The following is a 22,864-nucleotide window of genomic DNA, read 5'->3' as shown; positions in this document are numbered from 1 at the left end:
GAAAGAAACCTTTTTTCTATAAGCTATCCCATAGACACCTACTTTCATCATTCTCTGAAAGAAGGGTATTAACTAGATGGGCCGCTCTCTTTAGCCAACATGAAAATTGCTATGTTACTAAAGAATCATTTTCAAGACTTCCTTCTGAATGCAATTTGTATAAATCAACAAAGAAAAAAGCAAACATATAAATAAATAACATCTTTTGTTATAAACCCAGACAGAATTAATTCAGTATTCTAAAATAATCAATATTGTCTTTTTCCTAGTAGTGGTTTCCACTTAAAAAAATGAAAGGTAAATTTTCAGATTTTATTTATTTATTTTGGGGATGTAGTTAACACAAGCAGGTATCCCTGTTTGTATGGAAAAAGCTGTATTTTTTAGCTTCACTGATGCAGAAAAAGAATTACACCTTATTTGCTTTTTTGTGCCCGAAATCATATTACTCCAAATTATCCTGTCTTTTGCCACCACAAAGCACACAAAATCTGACACCGTAAAAGAGTAAAACTACTGATTATTTGAGGCACTTGAGCTATTTAGGTAGCTGTAGCACAGGGAGAGCTGGATAAAGATTAGAGGTCTTTAAATCATTGTCATAGCTCTTATTAGCCCAGATGAAGTGTCTCTACACAAATGCATGCAGCATGGGCAACAAACAGGAGGAGCTGGAATCTACCATGCTGCTAGAAAGCTATGACCTGATTGCCATTACTGAAACCTGGTGGGACGAATCCCATGACTGGAGTGTGGCTATCAATGGCTACAGGCTATTCAGAAGGGACAGGCAGGGAAGGAGGGGAGGAGGTGTTGCCCTCTATATCAAGAAATGGAGAGTGTGCAGAGCTGTCCCTGAAGAATAGCCACAAGCAGGTCGAAAGCTTATGGGTAAGAATTAGAGACCGAGACAACAAAGGGAACCTTGTGGTTGGTGTCTACTACAGGCCACCTGATAAAGGAGAGCCTACTGATGAAGCCTTCTTCCTCCAGCTACAGGAGGCTTCACGCTCGCAAGCTCTTGTCCTACTGGGGGACTTCAACCACCCTGACATCTGCTGGAAAAGTAGCACAGTGAGATGCAGGCAATCCAAGAGGCTCCTGGAGTGCATTGAGGATAACTTCTTAACCCTGATAACAGACACCCCTCCCCAAGGGGATGCAATACTGGACCTGATGGTCACCAATGCAAGTGAGCTCATCAGTGACATCAAGATTGGAGGTAGCCTAGGCTGCAGTGATCATGCATTGGTGGAGTTCACAGTCGTGAGGGATATGGGACAGGCGAGGAGTATAGTCAGGACCCTAAATTTTAGGAAAGCAAACTTCCAGCTCTTCAAGGAGTTAGTCAGTAGGACCCCCTGGGAAACGGTCCTCAGGGACAGGGGAGCAGAACAGAGCTGGCAGATCTTTAAGGATGCTTTCCATAAAGCGCAAGAGCTCTCAGTCCCCAGATGTAGGAAATCAGGCAAGGAAGAGACCAGCATGGCTGAATCGAGACATGCTGGTCAAACTAAAGAGCGAGAGGGAACTGCACAGGCAGTGGAAGCAGGGACACGTAACCTGGGAAGAGTATAGGGACGCTGCCCACTTGTGTAGGGATGGGGTCAGGAAGGCCAAGGCGCAGCTGGAGCTGAACTTGGCAAGGGATGCAAAGAATAACGAGAAGGGCTTCTACAGGTATATCAACCAGAAAAGGAAAGTTAAAGAAAGCATACCTCCACTGATGAACAAGAACAGTGACCTAGTATCAACAGAGGAGGAGAAGGCTGAGGTACTCAACAACTTTTTTGCTTCAGTCTTCCCTGGCAACCGCTCTCCTCACACCTCCTGAGTCAATGGACAACATGTTGGGGACCAAGGGGGTAAAGCCCCTTCCACTGTAAGGGAAGATCAGGTTCATGACCACCTGAGGAACCTGAACATATATAAGTCTATGGGTCCTGATGAGATGCATCCCAGAGTCCTGAGGGAATTGGCTGATGTAGCTGCCAAGCCACTCTCCATGATATTTGAAAAGTCATGGCAGTCAAGTGGAGTCCCTAGTGACTGGAAGAAGGGAAACATTGTGCCCATCTTTAAAAAGGGTAGAAAGAATGACCCTGGGAACTACCGACCTGTCAGCCTCACCTCTGTGCCTGGGAAGATCACGGAACAGATCCTCCTAGAAGCTATGCTAGAGCACATGGAGGACAGGGAGGTGATTCGAGACAGCCAGCATGGCTTTACTAAGGGCAATTCCTGCCTGACCAACCTAGTGGCTTTCTACAATGGAATTACCACATCAGTGGACAAGGGAAAAGCAATGGATGTCATCTATCTGGACTTCTGTAAAGCCTTTGACATGGTCCCCCACAACATCCTCCTCTCTAAATTGGAAATATACGGATTTAATGGGTGGACTGTTCAGTGGATAAGGACTTGGGTGGATGGTCACATCCAGAGGGTAGCGGTCAATGGCTCAATGTCCAGATGGAGATCAGTGACCAGTGGTGTCCCTCAGGGGTCCATACTGGGACCAGTGTTGTTCAATATTTTCATCAATGACATTGACAGCGAGATCGAGTGCACCCTCAGCAAGTTTGCAGATGACCCAAGCTGAGTGGTAAAGTTGACATGCCAGAAGGACGGGATGCCATCCAGAGGGACCTGGACAAGCTGGAGAAGTGGGCCTGTGTGAATGTCATGAGGTTCAACAAGGCCAAGTGCAGGGTCCTACACCTTGGTCAGGGCAATCCTCGGTTTCAATACAGGCTGGGGGATGATGTGATCGAGAGCAGCCCTGTGGAAAAGGACTTGGGGGTAATGATGGACAAAAAGCTGGACACGAGCCAACGTGTGCTCAAAGCCCAGAAGGCCAACTGTATCCTGGGCTGCATCAAAAGAAGCGTGGTCAGCAGGTCGAGGGAGGTGATTCTGCCCCTCTACTCTGCTCTGGTGAGACCGCCACTTGAGTACTGTGTCCAGCTCTGGAGCCCTCAGCACAAGAAGGACATGGAGCTGTTGGAGCGGGTCCAGAGGAGGGCCATGAAAATGATCCGAGGGCTGGAGCACCTCTCCTACGAGGACAGGCTGAGAGAGTTGGGGTTGTTCAGCCTGGAGAAGGGAAGGCTGCGGCAAGACCTTATAGCACCTTCCAGTACTTAAAGGGGGCCTATAGGAAAGACGGGGACAGACTTTTTAGCAAGGCCTGTTGTGACAGGACAAGGAGCAATGGTTTTAAACTAAGGAAGGGCAGATTTAAGACTGGATTTAAGAAAGAAATTTTTTACAATGAAGGTGGTGAGGCACTGGAACAGGTTGCCCAGAGAGGTAGTGGAGGCCCCATCCCTGGAAACATTCAAGGTCAGGTTGGATGGGGCTCTGAGCAACCTGATCTATTTAAAGATGTCCCTGCTCTTGCAGGGGGGCTGGACTAGATGATCTGTAAAGGTCCCTTCCAATCCAAAGCATTCTATGCTTCTATGATTATTACCTATTGTGAATATCTGCAGTAATTATTTTCCTCATATATATTTATCATTCTTGGCTCTTTACAAGTTCCTGTACAATCTGACTTTGACAAAGCCCATCTCTCCCCAGATACAAATGAAATCACCATTACTGTCCATATTTCAAATGACCTACAATTCTTGTTTCCTCACTTGAGCCTCTAACAATGTAAGTAGGATGGCCTGTTGCAGCCTGGCCAAGAACACGAAGTGGCATCCTCCTGAGAGATGACAGCACAGATACACAGGTGCTCTGCTATGGCAGTTCAGTAGGCAATACTACTTACACCCTTCTGCAAGACTAATTTCTCAGATCCCTACTATTGCAAAATATGCTCACTCAACAAAACACAACCTTTCCTCTCAATGTATATGATCAATGCTCAAATTCAAGAATTTGTTAAAACACAGAGAACCTAATTTCAGGCACGCGAATTTCCAACTGAATAACAAATTGCTTCTTATAGATTTTTCATCTACTTATCTCCAAGCTACTTGAAAATGAAGCCTGCAATATTATTTCTGATATTTGGATGGGACTTGAAGATCAAGAGACTTTCCCATAAAGCCAGCAGAAAAGCCAGGAACAGAACCTAAATCTTCTGAGATGAAGTCCAGAGCTGTAACTGATTCTATTGAAGCTCCCTACAGTAGGGCTAGAGGTATATGGATCAGCTCTTCTGACCTCTGTATCAGTTTTGAAATTTTCTGATGGGGTCCCTAATGCTGTACAAGCTGAATATTGTTAGTTAACAACATAGCTGCAAAATCCACCACATTGATAACCATGAGGATGAAGAGGTCTAGAAAGTTTTGTCAACCTAATTTTTTTCATTTATTTGTCAATACACAGAAGCGTGCTCTAGATTCACATACTATTTTATTGTCATTCTATATAATGATATATCACTTTATTTGAATGTGCAAATGTGGAGAGAGAAAGATTAAAAAAACCCCGTGATTACAAGTAAGCTTTAAAAAAAAAAAAGTCCCTGTATGACACAAATGCACTGAGGGACCTGGGACAGTAGCAATTTCAAGACAATGAGGTGGCAGGGTGTGCAGGTGCCATTTTTAATTTCTTCTAATATGCATCTCACATCGGATATTCCCACCTAAACTGCAGTTAAATCTATTCCACATAAGTGAACCGATTGACTTGCCTTTATTAAACAAAAGTAGCTATGTTCCTGGCTTTAAATCCTGGAAGATTACCATATCAATAGCATCAAAGAACTGTAGAATTGTTACACTAGACTTTCTAGGGCATCAAGTACAGGCAGAAGAATGAGCCAAGGTAAAAAAAATTACGGAAAACAGCACTGGGGAAAACTAGCAGAGCTGCAACTGACCTAAACTAACAGCAGAAACAAATTAATTCATGGAACAATGGACTTAAATACCCTTCTTAGATAACTTGGGAAATATTTTCCTTTCCAGTGTATCTAAATTGTACCACATTGCAAAGCTACAGATTTAAGACAAACTCTGTCTGCATTACATTTTCTAAAATGTGTATGGCTCATTTCCAACATGATGTAAGTCTAGGATAAACAGAAAGTGAAGACTGATCACATCACTAATGATGTGAGATGTCTAGGCTTAGAACATTTCATAAAACAAAGGAAAAAGGGAAACTACATGCACTAATACAAGGAAAAAAAGTATCAGCAACTTGGAACCAAGACTTAACCCTGACATGACTTAGTTTCATTTGTAAATCTGAGCAGAGCAGTGACTTCTTTTCTCTCGTTCTATTCCTACTTACCTGGTTAGCAAGAACGAAACAAGTGAAAGTTATGTCATGGCATTTTCAACCAGGCTATTTTCATAAATATTGAAAGGAATAGTGAAAGGAATTGAAAGGAATATTGATTGGAAAAGAACTGAAAGAAACTGGAAAGGAATTGAAAGAAAAGAAAGGAAAGGAAAGAAACTGGAAAGGAATTGAAAGAAATATTGAAAGGAATTGACAGGAATCAACCTCAATATCATGAAAGAATGCAAAATTAAATCAACTTCACATTTTCCAAATAAGGAATTAAATAAGAGGAAACCTTTCTTAAGAGTGCATGTGCCACATTCTTTGCAACGGCAGCACGAATCCAGGCAGGTGGGAAGGAACAAAACAAAGATGAACATGACCATGTGCTAAGTGAACCACATCAGTTTGCTGTAAACATTCCATAGCTTGTTACAACTCTGTTAAAATCCATGAAATTACCTGAGAAATACATTCCTCCACAACACGTCAAATGACAAGACCAAATAATGTGGCTATAACATGCTGATAAATTGTAACAGGCAGATGTTCAGACAGAAATAATATGCCTTCATTAGAAAATAGGGTGGTTGAAAAAGGTATCATCTGTACAGCAAAACCAGTGGTGAGGCTCCAACAGCTACACCATACATTTTTCAGGTACTTCACTGTAACCTGGCTCTAGTCTTGCTCCACATCAAAAGCCCATTTGCAGCTGGAGCACAGTAGATGCCCACCTTCATGAACTGAACCAAATCACAGCAATTGGGAGCAATTAAGAAATAAGCTATGGAAGTACACTGCCAATCTGACCTACAACAATAATGCAAACACCTCCAATGTAGGTTATTATACAACTATGTTTAGGTAACCTGGTTACTCCAACCATCACAAATTATAGGGCATACGTTACACACAGAGTGGACAGGAGGATTCACAACAGAGAGCAGACCCTTCGCAACTGAGATCAAGTTTAAGTTTCTGGTAGTGCCCCAGGAAATGGCACTCAAAACTGCAAAAGATTATTTCTTTTTGCACAATGGATTAATTTGGTCTTTCTTACCTGTATCTCAAATAGCCAAAACTGACTTGGAAAAAAATTTAAATCTAACAGTTAAAAACAAATCAACAAAACAATAATGTGAGGAATCTGTCCTAAATACCTAACCTAAAGTGAGACAAGCTGTTTTAAGATGTGCTGAATGTTTTGCTGGAAGTACAGAAATGAAGAAGTTTTATTAATATGCTTTGTGAGCAAACTCCCATATCCTATTGTAAAGCCTGCCAGTCACGCCGATGTGTTAGCATTCTCATGTTTTTTCCCTTTGTTAATACCTCCAAACAATGGCCTACTAGCATTTCACTGGTAATACATCCCTTTCAGTTCCATATTTTTTATTTCAAGAATTTTGTTTTGTAATTATAATTGTATTGTTTGCAGTCTAGATTCAATATTCATTTATCTCCACTAAAACATGACTTCCTCATATATACCGTGTCTGAGAACATAAAGTAATTTCAAAAATCTCATAATTTCAATTATTATTGAATGAAATGGGGACCCAGGGCACAGTGCTGTCATCAGGTTGTAACACTGATGGCATAGGAAATACAGCATCTTGGAACAAGAACTATAACCGGAGATACAAAGAGTACTGAACGTACCATGGCACTGTCCATTCCAGCCTCTGAATCCCACTCTGCAAGGAATGCACTGGTAAGAGCCAGGAGCATTAATGCACTGTGCGTCTGGACAAGTAGTTGGAGTCAGGCATTCATCAATGTCTTCAAAAGAGAAGATAAAAGGAAATACCAGTCAAAGCCATAACAAAACACTGAACAATAAACTAATCCGGTTATTCTGACTGTGCTCATGTTATACTAATACATTTAAAGAGTTGCATACTTTATCTGTTACAGACCCAGGAAGGTACAAGTTCACACAGATTTGTACCAGTGAAGGGGCATCTCTGAGAAATAAATTAGGTCATAGTACGTGCAACTGAATCTGAATTTTCTGTTATACTACAAATCTTTGGTAGGCCCTCCATAACATAAAGGAGATCAGACTTCTGGCTTAGATAGGTAAGAATAACTTTGCTTATGTCACCCCTTTGCCATATTGAAGTGTCCTGAGGTTCTTCCCATAGTCAGTCTCAAGAGAATTTGGGAGTGCTTTGCAACAACAACAAAATTGTAACTCTGGCTTCTCAAAGCAAAGAGGAATTTGGTATTCCCCAGTGTCCTAGAGTTATGCAGCACATAAGTATTACGTGGACTATAAACGTAATTGTGTGAATGGTAATCAAAGACGTTTACAGGAGTAGGGAGTTAATTATGTCTGAAAGAAGGCACAAGCAACACACACATCACTGAGGCTGGCGATGTTTAGGGTGATAGAAAGACTTGTTGCATCAGGAGAGGTCCTAGGTTGCCCATGACAAAACAAGAGATAGGTCCTGAAAAACACATGTATTGGGTTTGTGTGGCAAGGTTTTGGTAGCAGGGGGGCTACAGGGGTGTATTCTGTGACAAGCTGCTAGAAGCTTCCCCTATGTCCAACAGAGCCAATGCCAGCTGGCTCCAAGATGGACTCGCCGCTGGCCAAGGCTGAGCCAATCAGCAATGGTGATAGCGCCTCTGTGATAGCATATTTCAGAAGGGGAAAAAAACCCCTGTGCAATTGCAGCCAGGAGAGAGGGGTGAGAGTATGTGAGAAACAAATCTGCAGACACAAAGGTCAGTGAAGAAGGAGAGGGAGGAGGTGCTCCAGGCGCCGGAGCAGAGACTCCCCTGCAGCCCGTGGTGAAGACCACGGTGAGGCAGGCTGTCCCCCTGCAGCCCGTGGAGGTTAACGGTGGAGCAGATATCCACCTGCAGCCCGTGGAGGACCCCACACCAGAGCAGGTGGATGCACCTGAAAAGGAGGGAAGCTCCGTGGGAAGCTGGCGCTGGAGCAGGCTCCTGGCAGGACCTGTGGACCCATGGTGAGAGGAGCCCACACTGGAGCAGGTTTGCTGGCAGGACTTGTGACCCTGTGGGGGACCCACAGTGGAACAGTCTGTTCCTGAAGGACTGCACCCCGTGGAAAGGACCCATCCTGGAGCAGTTCATGAAGAACTGCAGCCTGTGGGAAGGACTCACTTGGAGAAGTCACGGAGAATTGTCTCCCATGGGAGGGACCCCACACTGGAGCAGGGGAAAAGTGTGAGGAGTCCTCCCCCTGAGGAGGAAGGAGCAGCAGAAACAATGTGTGATGAACTGAGCACAAACCCTACTCCCCGTCCCCCTGCACCGCTCGGGGGGAAGAGGTAGAGAAAGTCAGGAGTAGCGTTAAGCCCGGGAAGAAGGGAGGGATGGGGGAAGGTGTTTTAAGATTTGGTTTTATTTCCCATTGCCCTACTCTGATTTGATTGGTAATAAATTAAACTAATTTCCCCAAGTTGAGTCTGTTTTGCCTGTGATGGTAATTGCTGAGTGATCTCCCTGTCCTTATCTCAACCCACAAGCCTTTCATTATATTTTCTCTCCCCTGTCCAGATGAGCAGGGGAGTGATAGAGTGGCTTTGGTGGGCACCTGGTGTCCAGCCAGGGTCAACCCACCACAATCTCATGTCCAGACTCTGAGCATCTACCAAGAACTTCTTATCCTGCACCAAAGAAACCCACAATACATGCAATACATGCAGTCTAAAAGAGACTGCATACAAAAATGACATTCAAAGACAAGTTGCTGTCAAGTGACCAATCATCAAAAGATGTTGGAATTAAAACTGTGTGGGCAGCCCCATTCCAGTCTGCTCCCATACTTGAGTATCATTTTATAATATGGTCTTTAATTACACAATAATTATAATCTTTCTTATCAAATACTTGCTTCATACGGTGCACAGAACTAATGAAATCAAAGTCACCTCTAAACCCAGCTTCCTAACCTCCTGTCCCTTCCCTGCCCCAAGCCTAGCGGTTGTGTCTTCTGCAATTAAGGACTGCTACTCCAGCACAGATAGTAGGGAGGCAATTTACTCCTATTTTTGGGAACAAGCTCATAGAAGGAACGTAGCCTCCAGCACTTGTAATTTAACTGGACAATGCTCCAACGTTCAGAGAATTGAACATCGCAGCTCCGAACAACTCACTGGATGTGGGCAAATCACAATTTTTCATAGAACCATGATTGTCCAGCTAAGAGTACTTCCTCATAGAAAAAGCAACAGGCCTCTTCAGACGCTACAAGGCAGATCTGCAAATGTTTCTCAAACTGCTGTGAGATTTATTTTTTTTTAAATTTAATTAACAAAAAAATCCACTTCTGCTGAAAACTGTTCTCCGAACTGCCTGGACTGTATCTGCCCTCAAAACACACAACATGAATGATATATTTGGTACAGAAATTTTCAGTCAAAATAAAGTCTAAATGCTGCAAAGCTTAAAGAAATCACAAGAAGATTTTATAGGAATACTTAATCATATGCAATGATGTTCAGCTATGCCTATAACACTGTTCTACATAAACAATAGACTCTACAACAACAACATATGTGCACTCTTGGGCTAGACCCACGACAGAGCTTGCGTGAGTATAGCTTGAAGGCAGAATAAAGATGGGTAGAGGAAGTATAAGTGAACTGTGTGTATCGTGTGCAGCTTTGAGGATTCTTGCCTTTATATTTGAAGTGTGGAGGAGGTAGAAAGGAGTTATTTGTGGAATCTGGAATCTGTCAGGGTAACTGTAACGTGTAGGTGTAATGGCATGGTGAAATGATTCCCTGAATGTGTCATTTCCTTGGTTTGATGTATTTAGTGCAGGAGGGTTTTTCCCTTAAGCAACCTTAAATAACTTTCAACAGAGAATTTGGTTTCAGAAATCACATATTGTTAAGTTAAATGATAGAGGACTACCACCACACTACTTAAAATACAAGCTAATAAGAAATTTGACACACTGTGATATTCTGATTTCTAGCCTATTTTAATCACAGATTCCCTAATGACAGAGAAGATCTGGAAAAAGTAGTTGTAAGAGTGGTGTGCGTGAAACTCCACTCTTACAAATTTATTTTAAAAAATTTATTAAAAAAAAAAGCCTGAATAGAAAGAGGTATCCTTTAGCAATGCTCAGAGCAGCAAATATATCCACAGCAGCTTTAAGTTGCTTATTTGCTAGGCAACCTAACATGTTAGCAATTTTATTCTGTCTTAAGTAACTTAGACTAAAGCATGAACAAAACTATGTTTAAAATGAAATGGCTGCTTGTGGTTTTTACTTCACAATTCAAGTTGAAAATGAAAAAAGAAAGAACAGCAAGAAGGCAAAAATATCACACTGAAAAATAATGTGACATTTTGAAGGTCAGATGTCCTAGGATTTCCTGGAACATGAAATACCTGCTAGATAATATATCTTCAAATTTTAAAAAAGTCAACTTATTTGCTACCTGTTATAATACAGGAAAAATTATCGAATTTTTTTTTTAAACAGAAACTTGGTAAAGTATGCAGGAAATGACTAACAATGAAGTTATAGATTCCATGGCAAGAGCTGTTAAAATAGCTGTCCCAAGATGGTTCTGTCCATAGTGGGGGAACTCCTCTGCAGTGTCTTAAAGCTAAATAATAGGAATTGAATTGTGGTTCCAGACATCAAATAACTGAAAAGACTGGAGAGCATTCAAAAAGGTTTCTTGTTTAAGATTGCACCCTCTGAGAATTCTCCCTTTGCAGCTCAAGCCACAGTGCTAAACCTCCCTTGAACAGCAGACAATGTTAATCATTCCAAACAGCGGTAACATTTGGCATTGTTTTTGTGATATGAATAAATGGTAACTTCACTTCATCATCCAGGACATACTGTAGATAAAACAAGCAATGTCCTTTTGAATGTTCTGCCATTTTCAGCTGGCGTGCAGGGGGAAGTTAAATGATCTGAAGTCAAATTAAATGAAGAAAGTAGTTGTGAGAGAAATCCACCAGTAAGGTTAAGCTAGAGAAATCACCCATGGAAATATGCACAGAGTGGGATGGGGAAAGGGAACTCTGAACACAAAGAGATATGAAACCACTGTGCCAAGACATTTCATGTAAAATCAAATAGCAAATGGAAATTGAAAGGAATTAAAAGAAATATACCAGGTAGAAAAATATTAAGTTAAACATGAACAAATCTGAGTTATTTTAATATTTCCACCTAATGGCCAGATTTCTTCAAAAATAAAGAAATAGATGTAAAGTTTTCTGTTGAGATCAGAAACAGCAGTCAATGCGAACAAATGGCTCTTCCTATTGCAGTTGTTTGGCTTGGCAACTGTTACTGTATTACTACTGGCGAAGAGTCCAAACCTACCTTCACATTCACCTCTCCTGTTCATTTGGTATCCACTATCACAGTATTCACATCTGTATGAGCCAACAGTATTTATACAAAAGCCTTCCCCACAAGTATGAGGTCTTGAACATTCATCAAAATCTGCAAGATGAAAAAGTTAAGAGAAACTTTGCTTCACCATGGGATTACTGAAAGCTTGCACCTCCCCTAAACTCTGCTTTAATTAGACATAAGTAAGTTTGGATTTTCAAACTGCTTGCAAGCCACAGCCCTACAGATGTTCTTACTGAGCAGTTCCATCTTACCTCATTGGTTGTAATCACAGAGCGAACGAGATCTAGAAACCACCAGGCTGTAGGGGGAAGGCCAGTGAGCAGCCCTGTGGTTGCAAACACAATGGGTGTCTCGGCGTGTGTATTGTGCCCAAGGCAGCACTAACCTGAGGAAGATCACAGCCAATTCAGGCTGTTTATATTGCTCTGCAAAGTCCATGGCTGTTTGCAGCTACATTTAAAAAATATGGTTTGTTACAGCTGCTAGTGACTGAAAGAGTTTTGAATATTTGTATTTTCCACCACAGAAGGTATTTTTACTAAATGGTAATTTTCCTAAACAAGCATGATACTGAATAAATTCTTGTTTTTCAACAAATAATAATTTTGAAAACTAGGAGGAGCTACTCAAATATTTTCCTCACCACAATACCTGGTGAGACACAATTAAATACACTTCCAGACATTAGACCGGTACCAATGACATCCAGGAAAAAAGCTGAAAAGGGGACTTTAGGGGGTTTTAGATAAGTTTCTTGGTTCATTTTTATATTTTTATTTTCTATAAAGGAGACCAGTAATTACCAACACAGTCGGTTCCATCTTCACTGGCCATGAATCCAGCTTGGCAAATACATAGGAAACTTCCTTCTGTATTTTCACAGCGTCCAAGGGAACAGAGATGGGGTGCCTGATTACACTCATTAATATCTATAAAAGAAATAAAAACATAAGACTATAGAATAACATATTTAGTTGTGATTCTTTTTGTGCATTCTATGCCATGGTTTTGAAAAGACTGATCTTGTAATTAACTATTTGAAGAAGTATATTTTTTCTCCTCCCTCAGAGCTGCAAAAAAGATGCATTAAATAGTTTTGGTTGGGAAAAAAAGCTCTTATTGGCTTAGACTGTAACAATATTGCACTGGCCTGAAGAATGCGAAATGATTACTATTCAAATCACTACATTTGAGTGCAAGCTGAGCACAAGCTGCAAGCATGGAACATTAACACAATTTGGATGAAATAGAAGGATTTTATGTTGCCATTTGGCTGTGTATGTGTATAAATTATTTTTTAATACTGTAGTTGCACCTGACAGCATGCGCACCAGTGTGAAGTTACTGAACTTTTGTTAGCGTGAAAAGTCAAATAGTATATAATCTGGCAACCTGATATAATAAACTCTTTCTGATCCAAGTTACAGAGGAACCAGCATACTCTGAAAGAAGGAAAGATACTGATACAGCTGCTTCCAAATCTGAAATGGCTCATCTAGAGCCAGTCTGAGCTCTGCTTCATGTTCATCAGAGCCCTCTTGTTCCAGAACGTACTAGCTTTGAAGGGCTGAAGACCTCACTTTGCAGATCTCCTAATGTGTTCTGGGATGCTTATGATATACTTTCTCTTTTCAGCAGAAGGTTGAAAGGAAGACCTAACAACATGCTGGATTTAGTCCAGCTGCAGAGCTGGTAGCTGGGCAAATCATTCTGAGAAGCACTAATTCAGTCATTCTTTCTCCAAACAGAAGTGTATTTCTTCCTAGCAGTCTGACTAGTTTAGATACCCCATATAAAGCCGAAAAGAGATGGTCTGTCTAATCACTTTTTCTCTCGTCTCACAATGGGAAAGGCTTTCATTCAATTTATTTAAATTCATGTTCAGTTCTGAGCGGCTGAAAGGCTGTATCAGAGACTAGCTGGCAAATTTTATTTGACATACAAAAACTAGTTTCTGTGTAGTTTGGAAGTATTCAGTAGAGGAAGCAACTCCTGACTGCACTGTAGCATATTTCCCCTGACCAGACTCTACATTTCGAGCATTTCATAGCATGGTTATTTCAGATTTTTGAAAGCGTCCATTCATACCAGAGCACTTTGTCTGCTGATCATTAAGTTTGTACCCCTCGTAGCAGATGCAAGTGTATCCCACAGGCAAATTAACACAGTGTCCTGCTCCACAGATATCAGGATTAACTGTACATTCGTTGATTTCTAAGCAAACAAAAAAAAAGTTTAATGTTAAACTCTCCCACATAATTCAGTAAGTGTACAATATTCTGTAATCCAAGTAAAAAGATCAGGCCTGAAAACAACTGTAAATCAAGTTTGTAAGTCCTGAGTTTCTGTAATGGATACCTTATCTGAGAGAATCTAGAAACCACCTAGGCTTTTCCTAATGGCATATTCTCATGTACCATCCAAGATCTATAAATGGGTACATAAAAAATAAAGTAAAATGAAGATAATATAAAACAAAAATTAATACTATTTAACCTTTACATCGAAGGTTAAGAAAATAACTGTAGTAGGTTTCTGATTATTTTTACAGAATACTGATCTGTTAATGGTTTGGATGTATTTTGTAAGATAAGGAGATTCAAATATGGGCAGCATTGGATGCTAAACCCTTATAGTATTTTTAGAAATTCTCAAAGTATATGTGTAACTGCAAAAAATACTAATGACTGTGTTTAGTTGCAATTTAAACTAAGGTTATACAGCAACATGAAATCGTAATTCCTGAAAAAGTTCTGAAAAGAAGAATCATTTACCCAGACTATTTAGAAATACGTTACATTTAAATTTAACTAAATCTTAAAGTACAGAATTAAGGCACTCAAAAACATCTCAACTCTAACTGCATTCAGTTTTTTAAATAAAATTTAGCATTTTGTCCTACAAATCTTTCTTCACTTGTACTTTACTATCTCTTAAATATCTGAACCACACTTGGAACTGTAGCTGAACAACAGATTGATTTATTTGTTTATAGCACACAGCAATTTCTAGTTCCACTCCTTTTTCTGAGGAAAGAAAAAACAGCAGAACATGGAAAACTACCATTTTTTTCTAACTGACATGAGTTCCCAGCAGGGTAACTTCCTCTCCCTATAAAGAAGCAGGGAGCTGGCTGGCAGAAGGGGCACAATCACAGCAGAGCTGACTTGCAAATCCTGGTTTGACAATCACCATTAGTAGAACTTTCACATGGGATTGACAAACTGTGATTATAGGTAATTGAAGGAGGCAGCTGAATGCTTACAGAAAGACAGGATTCTTTCTCTACTCTTAGAGTAGATTCAGGAGGATTTAAGTGCAGACAGAATCATACTTCAAACAACTGGGTGATTTAGACCCTATGACCCTATGCATGCTGCGTGCAACTCAAAAATCCATTCCTACATGAAGGAAAGCCATCTTTGAAGAGTTCAACTTTTTAAAGCATACACAATTTCTCCCTGTGAATGCAAACTGGAAAACCTCTTGGTAGGCCTAGATATACATATACTATATACAATATTGCATTGTAAAGTATTGACAGTTACAATTACAATATTGCAATTACTTCAAAGCCTGTGTTAATTCCGAGAGACTAGCCAATGTGACATTGTAATGCTCTCACGTACATTCACCTTTTTCTTTTCAAATGTACAGCAAGTGAAATTTTCATGCCTTTTGGACACAGCCATCACCTACACAAGTCTCAGCTATGACAGGAGCATTACTTGCATTTCTGTTATTTTCACTTCTTGACACGTGGATGTAGAAAAGGCAACTTTAATACATCAAAAAACGAAGAAGCACAAACATGAAAAGAACATTTCAAAATAGATGTTACAATAACTCCTCATCTGCTTTTTGTAGAACATGCTGATCTACTTCCCATGAAGTCTACATCCCTCAAAGAACATGATCACGTATACTTCATGAACACATGTGCAGACTGTCTAAAGACCTGACTTGTAGCCAAGAAGTCTTCAGTTCTGGACTTTGGTTGCAGATCATGTAATCTGAGGTGGAGTTATTAATTTTTCCTTCTATCATTTATTTGTGGGCACAAAAATGGCAAGTACATCCTGGGAGGGTCCAGTCCTAGCTCTATTGACAGCACCCTCATTGCTGTGCTGTTCTGTACTTTCTATCTCTCCCCAGAGTATTCCTTTCTGTTCTACAGCTATATTCTCTTCACTATTGTAATTCAGAAGTAGCATGGAACAAGTTATAGTGTCAGGAACTGACAGTCATTTCTTAATTTATTTTAGTTCTAAAAAGGAAGTACAATACCTGTAACTTGAGTAGGTGCAATTACTTGACTTGCACTTGAAGTAGAAACTTCAGGAGCAACTTCAACAGGCAGAGGAGGAGATGTTTTCTCAATCACTACTGTGTGACATGGAATGGAAATCAATCACATCCAAAAAAACCCCCTTAAAGCATTAAAAAAAATCCCCCCTTTAAGAATTCACACATGATACTGAGTGAGCCAGACACTATGGAGCTTTTCATTAGCTTATTCTGCTTAGATCTGGAGTAGGAAAAAAAAAGTATAATTGCATTTTCCATCATTCTACTGCTTGTGAAAAAAACTGGGGCGCTAAAGAAAGCAAGCACAATAGTGAAACTTTTGCAGCAAAAGTTATGCATAAATCTACACGGGGGCACCTAAGTAAAGTTTCCTCTTGAAAGGGGCATAAGGCCTCAACTCTGCTGACATTAAAATACTCATGTATGTAATCCAGGATATCACTTTTGCCTAAAATATGTCTTTGCCTCCTAACAAGTCACCCAGCCAATGTCAACCTCTCAATTCTGCCCACTTCAGCTTCCATGATTTTTTTTTTCCATATTCTGCTCATGGAAAAATTGCTTGTGAAGCTGCAATCAATTTTTCATTAAGCTCTGTTACCATTGCTACCTTCCTGTTCTTTGAAGAATTGTAAGCACTCTCTCATACTAAAAGACAAGTCAGAACAAGCTACCTGGAAACTGTGGATGCAGGTTAATTGTTGAAATTCCAGGAGAAAGCTGAGGCTGCCCAGGCTCTAGATCAGGCTGCTTTTCTTGATCAAGGGAAGTTAATTCCTAAAAGAATGATTAAAAATTTACATTCTGAAAACATTTTCTTAATTCAGCTATCATAACAACCCACAAACTGCTGGTTTGAGAAACTGCTAACATTCTCACGAGTGGCTTTTGATAGCAGATCATTAATTACCACCAATTTAAGCCTGAAAGAACTGGAATATTATGTTTACACAATGGCATACAATTTAACATTGATTTTATTTGAAGCAGCCATTTCATGGAGCTTCTAATTTTATCTTTGCCTTTGTTTCTCCATAGTTCTCCCATCCTCTGGTCTTTAATTGCTTATGAATAGTATTTAATTGCAGTTCAGCATCACACAAAAGTACACAATCACATATGTGTCTAAGTCTTTGACCACTGTGAAAGGTTCTCTCTTAGCTATTGCACTGATCATCTTATTTTCATAGAAGTGTTAGATGCTTGTAAGTCTTTAGGAAAATGAAATTAAGTACAGCTGCAGTTATTCCTAACAAATCCCATTATCTTCAGCATAGAGAACCTGGAACCTCCAGAATGGGGGACTGAACACAGATACGCACTTGCTCTTCTCCACTGAATACACAAGCAACCCTAAAAAACCTAGGAAACCAACAAGTCTCTTAAGCAGGTGTCACAAATGCTTCTCAAAGTTTATACTGTTTCTCTCCAACTCATTTTCTCTAGCTGTCGGTATCTGTGGCTCTCCTTCATACTGTCTGCCTTTTTCAATATCCTCTCTAAAATACAGGCTCCAGAATGGGATAGAACAATATAGTACTAGACCCTCCACCAATGCCCTAAAGAGAGGTTAAAGTAATCTCTTTCTTGTACCTCACTACCTGCCTGTTGCTGTATATAATAACAACATGAGCTCTTTTTGCCTCATGGTTTGCACTGTAAGTCCACAGTGAGTTGTTTGTTCCTCATAAATCCTAAATCCTTTTCAGAGTTGTCATATCACATCTCATACACGTGGTCTGCATTCTAATTCCTAGATAAATGACATCATGTTTTACCTGATCAGGGGCCGCAGTTGCCACTAAAACCAGAAAGAAAAAAGAAAATTAATCAGTCTTCCAATAACATTTACTTACACATTCTACTTAAAACTACTAGCACATTTGAAAGTGGTTGTTGCCATCGCAGAAAAATTTCAAACTCTAGCCTTATTCCAAAACAGTACAAACTTGAAGTAATGTTCCTGAAGCAAGCGTAAAAACTAACCTGAAACCAGAATAAGATTCTACACACTGACCAATGCTTATAATTATTTACTCAGTATTGAGCTGCCTTATAGGTTTCTCAATTGTTTCCTTAGAAAAAATCCAAGAAACTCACAGGTTAACTCACTAATTAAACTTTTTTAATACCTTCTAAGGAATATTAACATCTGTAATTATTTTAATGGTGAATTAATATCATAATGGCATATAACTAATGATTAACAAATTTGCAAGAATTTATTGTAAAAAAAAAATTCAAGTTTTAAAATTTGCCTTTTCTTTAAGGAAGCAAAAGTGGTTTGTTTGTTTTTTTTTTTCCTCCACAAAAGTGACTTTTTTCTGGGAAGGAGAGGTAGACATTTTATGTAAGTTTTTATTTTCCTTTGCAGTTTGCCTTTTTTGAATTTGTCTTTTACTGATGAAAATCTATATGCTTCTGTAAAGAACTCTAACAATATTTTTCTTTTCACAATCAACATTTTCCACAGGATAGATTTAAATAAATAAATAAATAAATCCTCTTGCTCTAGTTTCTTCAGTATTAGCATGGAGGCTGATTATCAATACTAGGAGAACTTCTAATAAAATCTCAAAAATTACAAATGCAAACATATCAAAAAATTGAATATAAAATTCAAACGTGTATGCGTCATTACTGACTTAGAGTAAGCATAGTTTTTAAAGTTTTTTATTAAAAAAAAAACAACTCCTTTTTTCTCCAGATTCTCTGTGTTTTAAGATTTACTAGAATGTGGCAATCTTTCTAATTACTGAAGTAATATTTTAGCAAATGATACACCCCTTTTTTCGAGTTTGTAACACAGAAAAGCCCAGAGGTTTATGTGAGATTATATAATCCAGCACAGTCTGTAAGTATATTTGAATGGCTTATTTTTCTCTCAAGATTCAGTTTAGCTCCATTTTCTTTTTGAAAGCAAAACTAGAGCAGTGGTTTTAACTGGAAAGTAACCGATGCTGCACAGAATTTTGCAAAGTCAGCTGACTGAAACTCTTTCTAATAATGGCCTGACATACAGATACATAACTGCTACTTGGAAATAACATATTAAGTACTCAATATCATGAGAGGGTTCTTCAGCAATGTATTTCTTCTTGTCTACAGTTAGTTCTTGCCAGATTTGCTGGCAATGTATTTATAATAGTGCTGCTTTCAGCATTTCTTTGCTTCTGCATTTGTTTTAGGCTCAGGAAAATTTCGGCTGCTACAAGTTCTTACAGGAGCTTGCAGAAAACAAACTCTGAGAAAAATCTCTTAGAGGAGTCAACTAATTGTTAAACAGCCCAGCAGAGAGGAGCTGATCCAACATGGTCATGCTGAGGGAGTGCACAGCTGCGTGGGTGAGAGCAGACCACATGAACAGCATGCATGCCCATATCAGGTGGTGCCAATCTACAGGAGTACATAGAAGCAAGATGATGAAAACCCCTTAGCTTCTGCCACCCCAAATACTAGTAAATCAAAGCCTGAGTTGAGTCCTTTGTTATATGTTAGAGATTATAAATAACTTTATAAAAGACTTAAACCAAATATTTACTATTTCTTATCATAAAGATTAATAAAATTAAAGCAGTCTCTCTCTCTCCATGGTGTTCTCAGCATCTGGTAGAAGCTATACATAAAATTTCAGAAGTAAATCATGTAACACAATACACTCCACGACATGGAACACTCTGCTGTGGGAAGTGATGCCTCTTTGTCCTTCACTATATGCAGCTACTCCACAAAGAAACATACCATTGAAGACACATGCATAGAAATATAGAAAGACTAAATTTTCCCACTCTCACCTTCTTGCACAGCCATCTCAGTCTCACTTTTCTGTGAGAAGGTCAGTGCCTCCACTGGCTCTTCCTTTGCTGGGAGAGGTGGAGGAGAAGTACCTTTAGCAACAGGTTGAGTAATCGGGGTCTTGCCAATGACAGGTGGCTGTACTCTAACTGCAGGGTGATGATATAGCTTGTTTCTGTGAGGGCCAGAAACCGTATAACCCATTCCACCAGGGCAGATTTCCTTAAAAGCAGCTAGATTTGGGATGGGAAAATATTCCTTTTAGGAGACTAAAAGTGCAATATGTTGACATAGTGGAAAATATAATGACTACCACTAATAAATTTAATCTCATACTGTATATACATTTTTACAAAAAAATACTTAAAGACAAGCTATGCATTGCATGCTAATATGACTGAGCATTCTTCCAAAAGCATGTTCTGGCTGTTATTCCCAGGAGGTTTCCACTCCAGTTTACCATTTTCTTCAGTTATGTTTAATCTATCATTATATCAAGATAATTTTTTGTACTAATCGCCTTCAAACAGTATAGCCTTTCCAAATATGAATTTAAATATGCAAATTGTCATCATCATCATCTACATTGCATAAGGAATGAAGATCACTATTTCTGTCATTCTCTTTTTGCCAAAACCAAAGGAAAAAAGCTCACCACCCTGTACTAGAGGAGCAGAAGAATATCAACCCGTAACAACATTCATTCACAGGATCCCATTTGACTCTATCAGAGGTCTCATACCAGCTCTGATCCAAATTCCACTGAACTGAATAAGTCTTTCCACTGACCTCAGTGGGCTGGATAAAAACAAGATGGGGATCATAAAAAGCCAAATCACCACTGGAAGAGAGGGGAAATAATCTCATTTATAAAGCTGCTACAGAAAAAGGTAATGAAAGTCAGGCAGCAGCACCTGCTCTGATCTCTGCAGCTGCTCTACATGAACATCAGGTTTTGCAGTCCTAGTGGAAGACTAGAATGAAAAAGAAATACAGGTCAGCCTTCCTCCCCATCACAGATAATAGCTATGCTCCTGTGTAAGGGACAGGGAGACCTTCAGGAGTCTTGAGGGGGCAGTGCTTCATTGTCCTCATTGCTCTAGGTAAAGCTATGTTGGGATGAAACACCAAAGATTTAGTCTCCCATGTGCCTGATGTGATTTCTTACAGCTTCTTAAGAGATGTGCTGAGTGGGGCATTGGTAAGTTCACAAATTCTGCTTTGAACACATCAGGGGTTTAAAATGAATTAGCATCTAAAATAAAACCACAAAATACTAGCTATAGGTAGTCCACAGATTAATTCATTAAATTATACATTAAATTGCAGTATGCATTAATTGCATACTGTGTTCTGGTGTTGTCTTAGTAATAGAAAAGATGAAGGGTCAAAATTATTAAATTGAGTGGATTCAGAATGATGAAATACTTTTTGTTGGGAAATGCTAATATCAAAACTTGTCACAAAAATACCCAATTGAGGGTGGGAATTCTGGTCAAAGGAGGAAGACAGAGAAAATTTGATGCCTGTCCCTTCAGATGCATACTCAGGATGTAGGAAATCTTGTTTCAGGTCATATTCTCTCAAATGCAGAATAGAACTGTGAGCCTTATTCTACCACAGCTCTGATAAGTGCTCTCAACACCTGGGTATACAAAGCTGGCCTCTCTCAGTCTCTCTTTTGAAGCTGGTCTACTTTATACAAATATTTTAAAAGCTATCAGAGAGTGAGATCATGACTTTTTAATTCAATGACTCTTAAAGTAACATGGGATGCTGCAGTAAATACATTACCCCATTCGGGAGTATCCCACTTTCACATATTTTTCATAGAAAACTCTGAAATATTATGAATTTAACCTGTTATAGAAAGGAACATGTTTTTAAATCATGAAAGTTGTCATGAAATGGGAAAAGTGTTTCCCACACAGCTCATCAGAATTTTCTACTTGCATATTTTCTCTCTGAAGTCTTTTCACTAAGAAAAATCACTGAAATAACCAATTCCACATAATATTCCATGATGTACTTTTTATGACTAGAGAGCAGTCAACTTTGCAAAGAGATATATTCTCTGCTCCAGAATACACACAACTGAGCATAAAGCCTCATGCAATATTCTCATAGATGTAAAGCACCTGCATTTAAATTGGAAGTCATCTCATGAGAATGTATTTTTTCTCCATTAAAAAGCCATAGAAATATTATTTATCTGAAAGTGAACTAGGCTTTTAAAATCCTAACCAGTGATCTAGCAACCCAATAGTCACGCAGGAACCAATGGCTTTAAAAATCAATTGAAATGCTAAAAAATGTTGGTCACTTCCATTTCTGTAAGCCCAACTTAAAAAAGTAAGGAATCTGCTGCTCTCATCATGTCTCTGATGCTAGCTGCAGATTTCCTAAAGCAGCTACCAGTTTTGAAAAATCTAGATCTTTATGAAATACTCCAGAGAAATACATGACCCGTGTCATAACAGTGACATCTGCAGCAGCAACTTCAGTAAGAACAGCGGATTACCATTACAAATACCTGTGCTAAAATACTGAACAGGCTGTACATCATGTATCTTACAATAAGCAATGATACTTTTAAAAAAGATTAATTTGACCATACATTTGGACAAAAAATAACATTCAACTGATTTTCACTAAAGACTCCAACTTTAGTCATTTAAGTTTTAAGCAAAATTGAGGAATAGAAGGTACTTGGAAGCAGCGATCAGTACCTATAATATGTGGTATCTTAATCTATGAGCAGCCTAAATGAGGGTGGTGACCAACCAAGCTGGTATTTTCCAAGTCCTTATATATTTAAAAACCATCAGGACTCCAAGTGAACACTGATAATACAAGTGAGCTTTATGTATCAAGGAAGGAATTAAGTGAAAAGTGGCATGAAATGTTTAACTACCAGATCATTGTTAAGAAGGCAAATCCATACTTAGCACATTCCTCAAAATGGATGGTAAAGACAGGAAGAAAGGTTAGAAAGCAGAAATACTCCCATACATATCCCACTAACTGTAATGTAAACTACAACACATGTAGTTCTGTAATCTAATTCTCAAAAGCTACCATCCTTTCACTGGTGCCTCTAACAACTGAAGAGTATTAATTAGATTTTGG

General features: G+C 39.3%; 1 protein-coding gene across 7 annotated transcripts in view; it reads right to left on the bottom strand.

The window, feature by feature from the left end:
• The window catches only part of LTBP1 (latent transforming growth factor beta binding protein 1), a 203,741-nt gene that overhangs the window by 57,580 nt on the left and 123,297 nt on the right, over positions 1-22,864 (bottom strand). For 3 of the 7 annotated variants that reach the window (XM_072856615.1, XM_072856611.1, XM_072856618.1), the window contains 8 exons: positions 19,735-19,968; positions 17,719-17,741; positions 16,615-16,717; positions 15,920-16,018; positions 13,721-13,846; positions 12,436-12,561; positions 11,597-11,719; positions 6,919-7,038 (listed from right to left, as the gene is read on the bottom strand). In XM_072856615.1, coding sequence (XP_072712716.1) covers positions 6,919-7,038; positions 11,597-11,719; positions 12,436-12,561; positions 13,721-13,846; positions 15,920-16,018; positions 16,615-16,717; positions 17,719-17,741; positions 19,735-19,968 — 954 coding nt within the window. The remainder of the gene's footprint in view (positions 1-6,918; positions 7,039-11,596; positions 11,720-12,435; positions 12,562-13,720; positions 13,847-15,919; positions 16,019-16,614; positions 16,718-17,718; positions 17,742-19,734; positions 19,969-22,864) is intronic. The other 4 variants (XM_072856612.1, XM_072856616.1, XM_072856613.1 and 1 more) reach the window with 3 other exon arrangements.

Source organism: Ciconia boyciana, chromosome 3 (genome assembly GCF_034638445.1).
Source record: "Ciconia boyciana chromosome 3, ASM3463844v1, whole genome shotgun sequence".
In the NCBI taxonomy this organism is placed as follows: domain Eukaryota; kingdom Metazoa; phylum Chordata; class Aves; order Ciconiiformes; family Ciconiidae; genus Ciconia; species Ciconia boyciana.
Note: the sequence above shows the minus strand (reverse complement) of the source record. Positions and strands in the feature narration are given on the sequence as shown.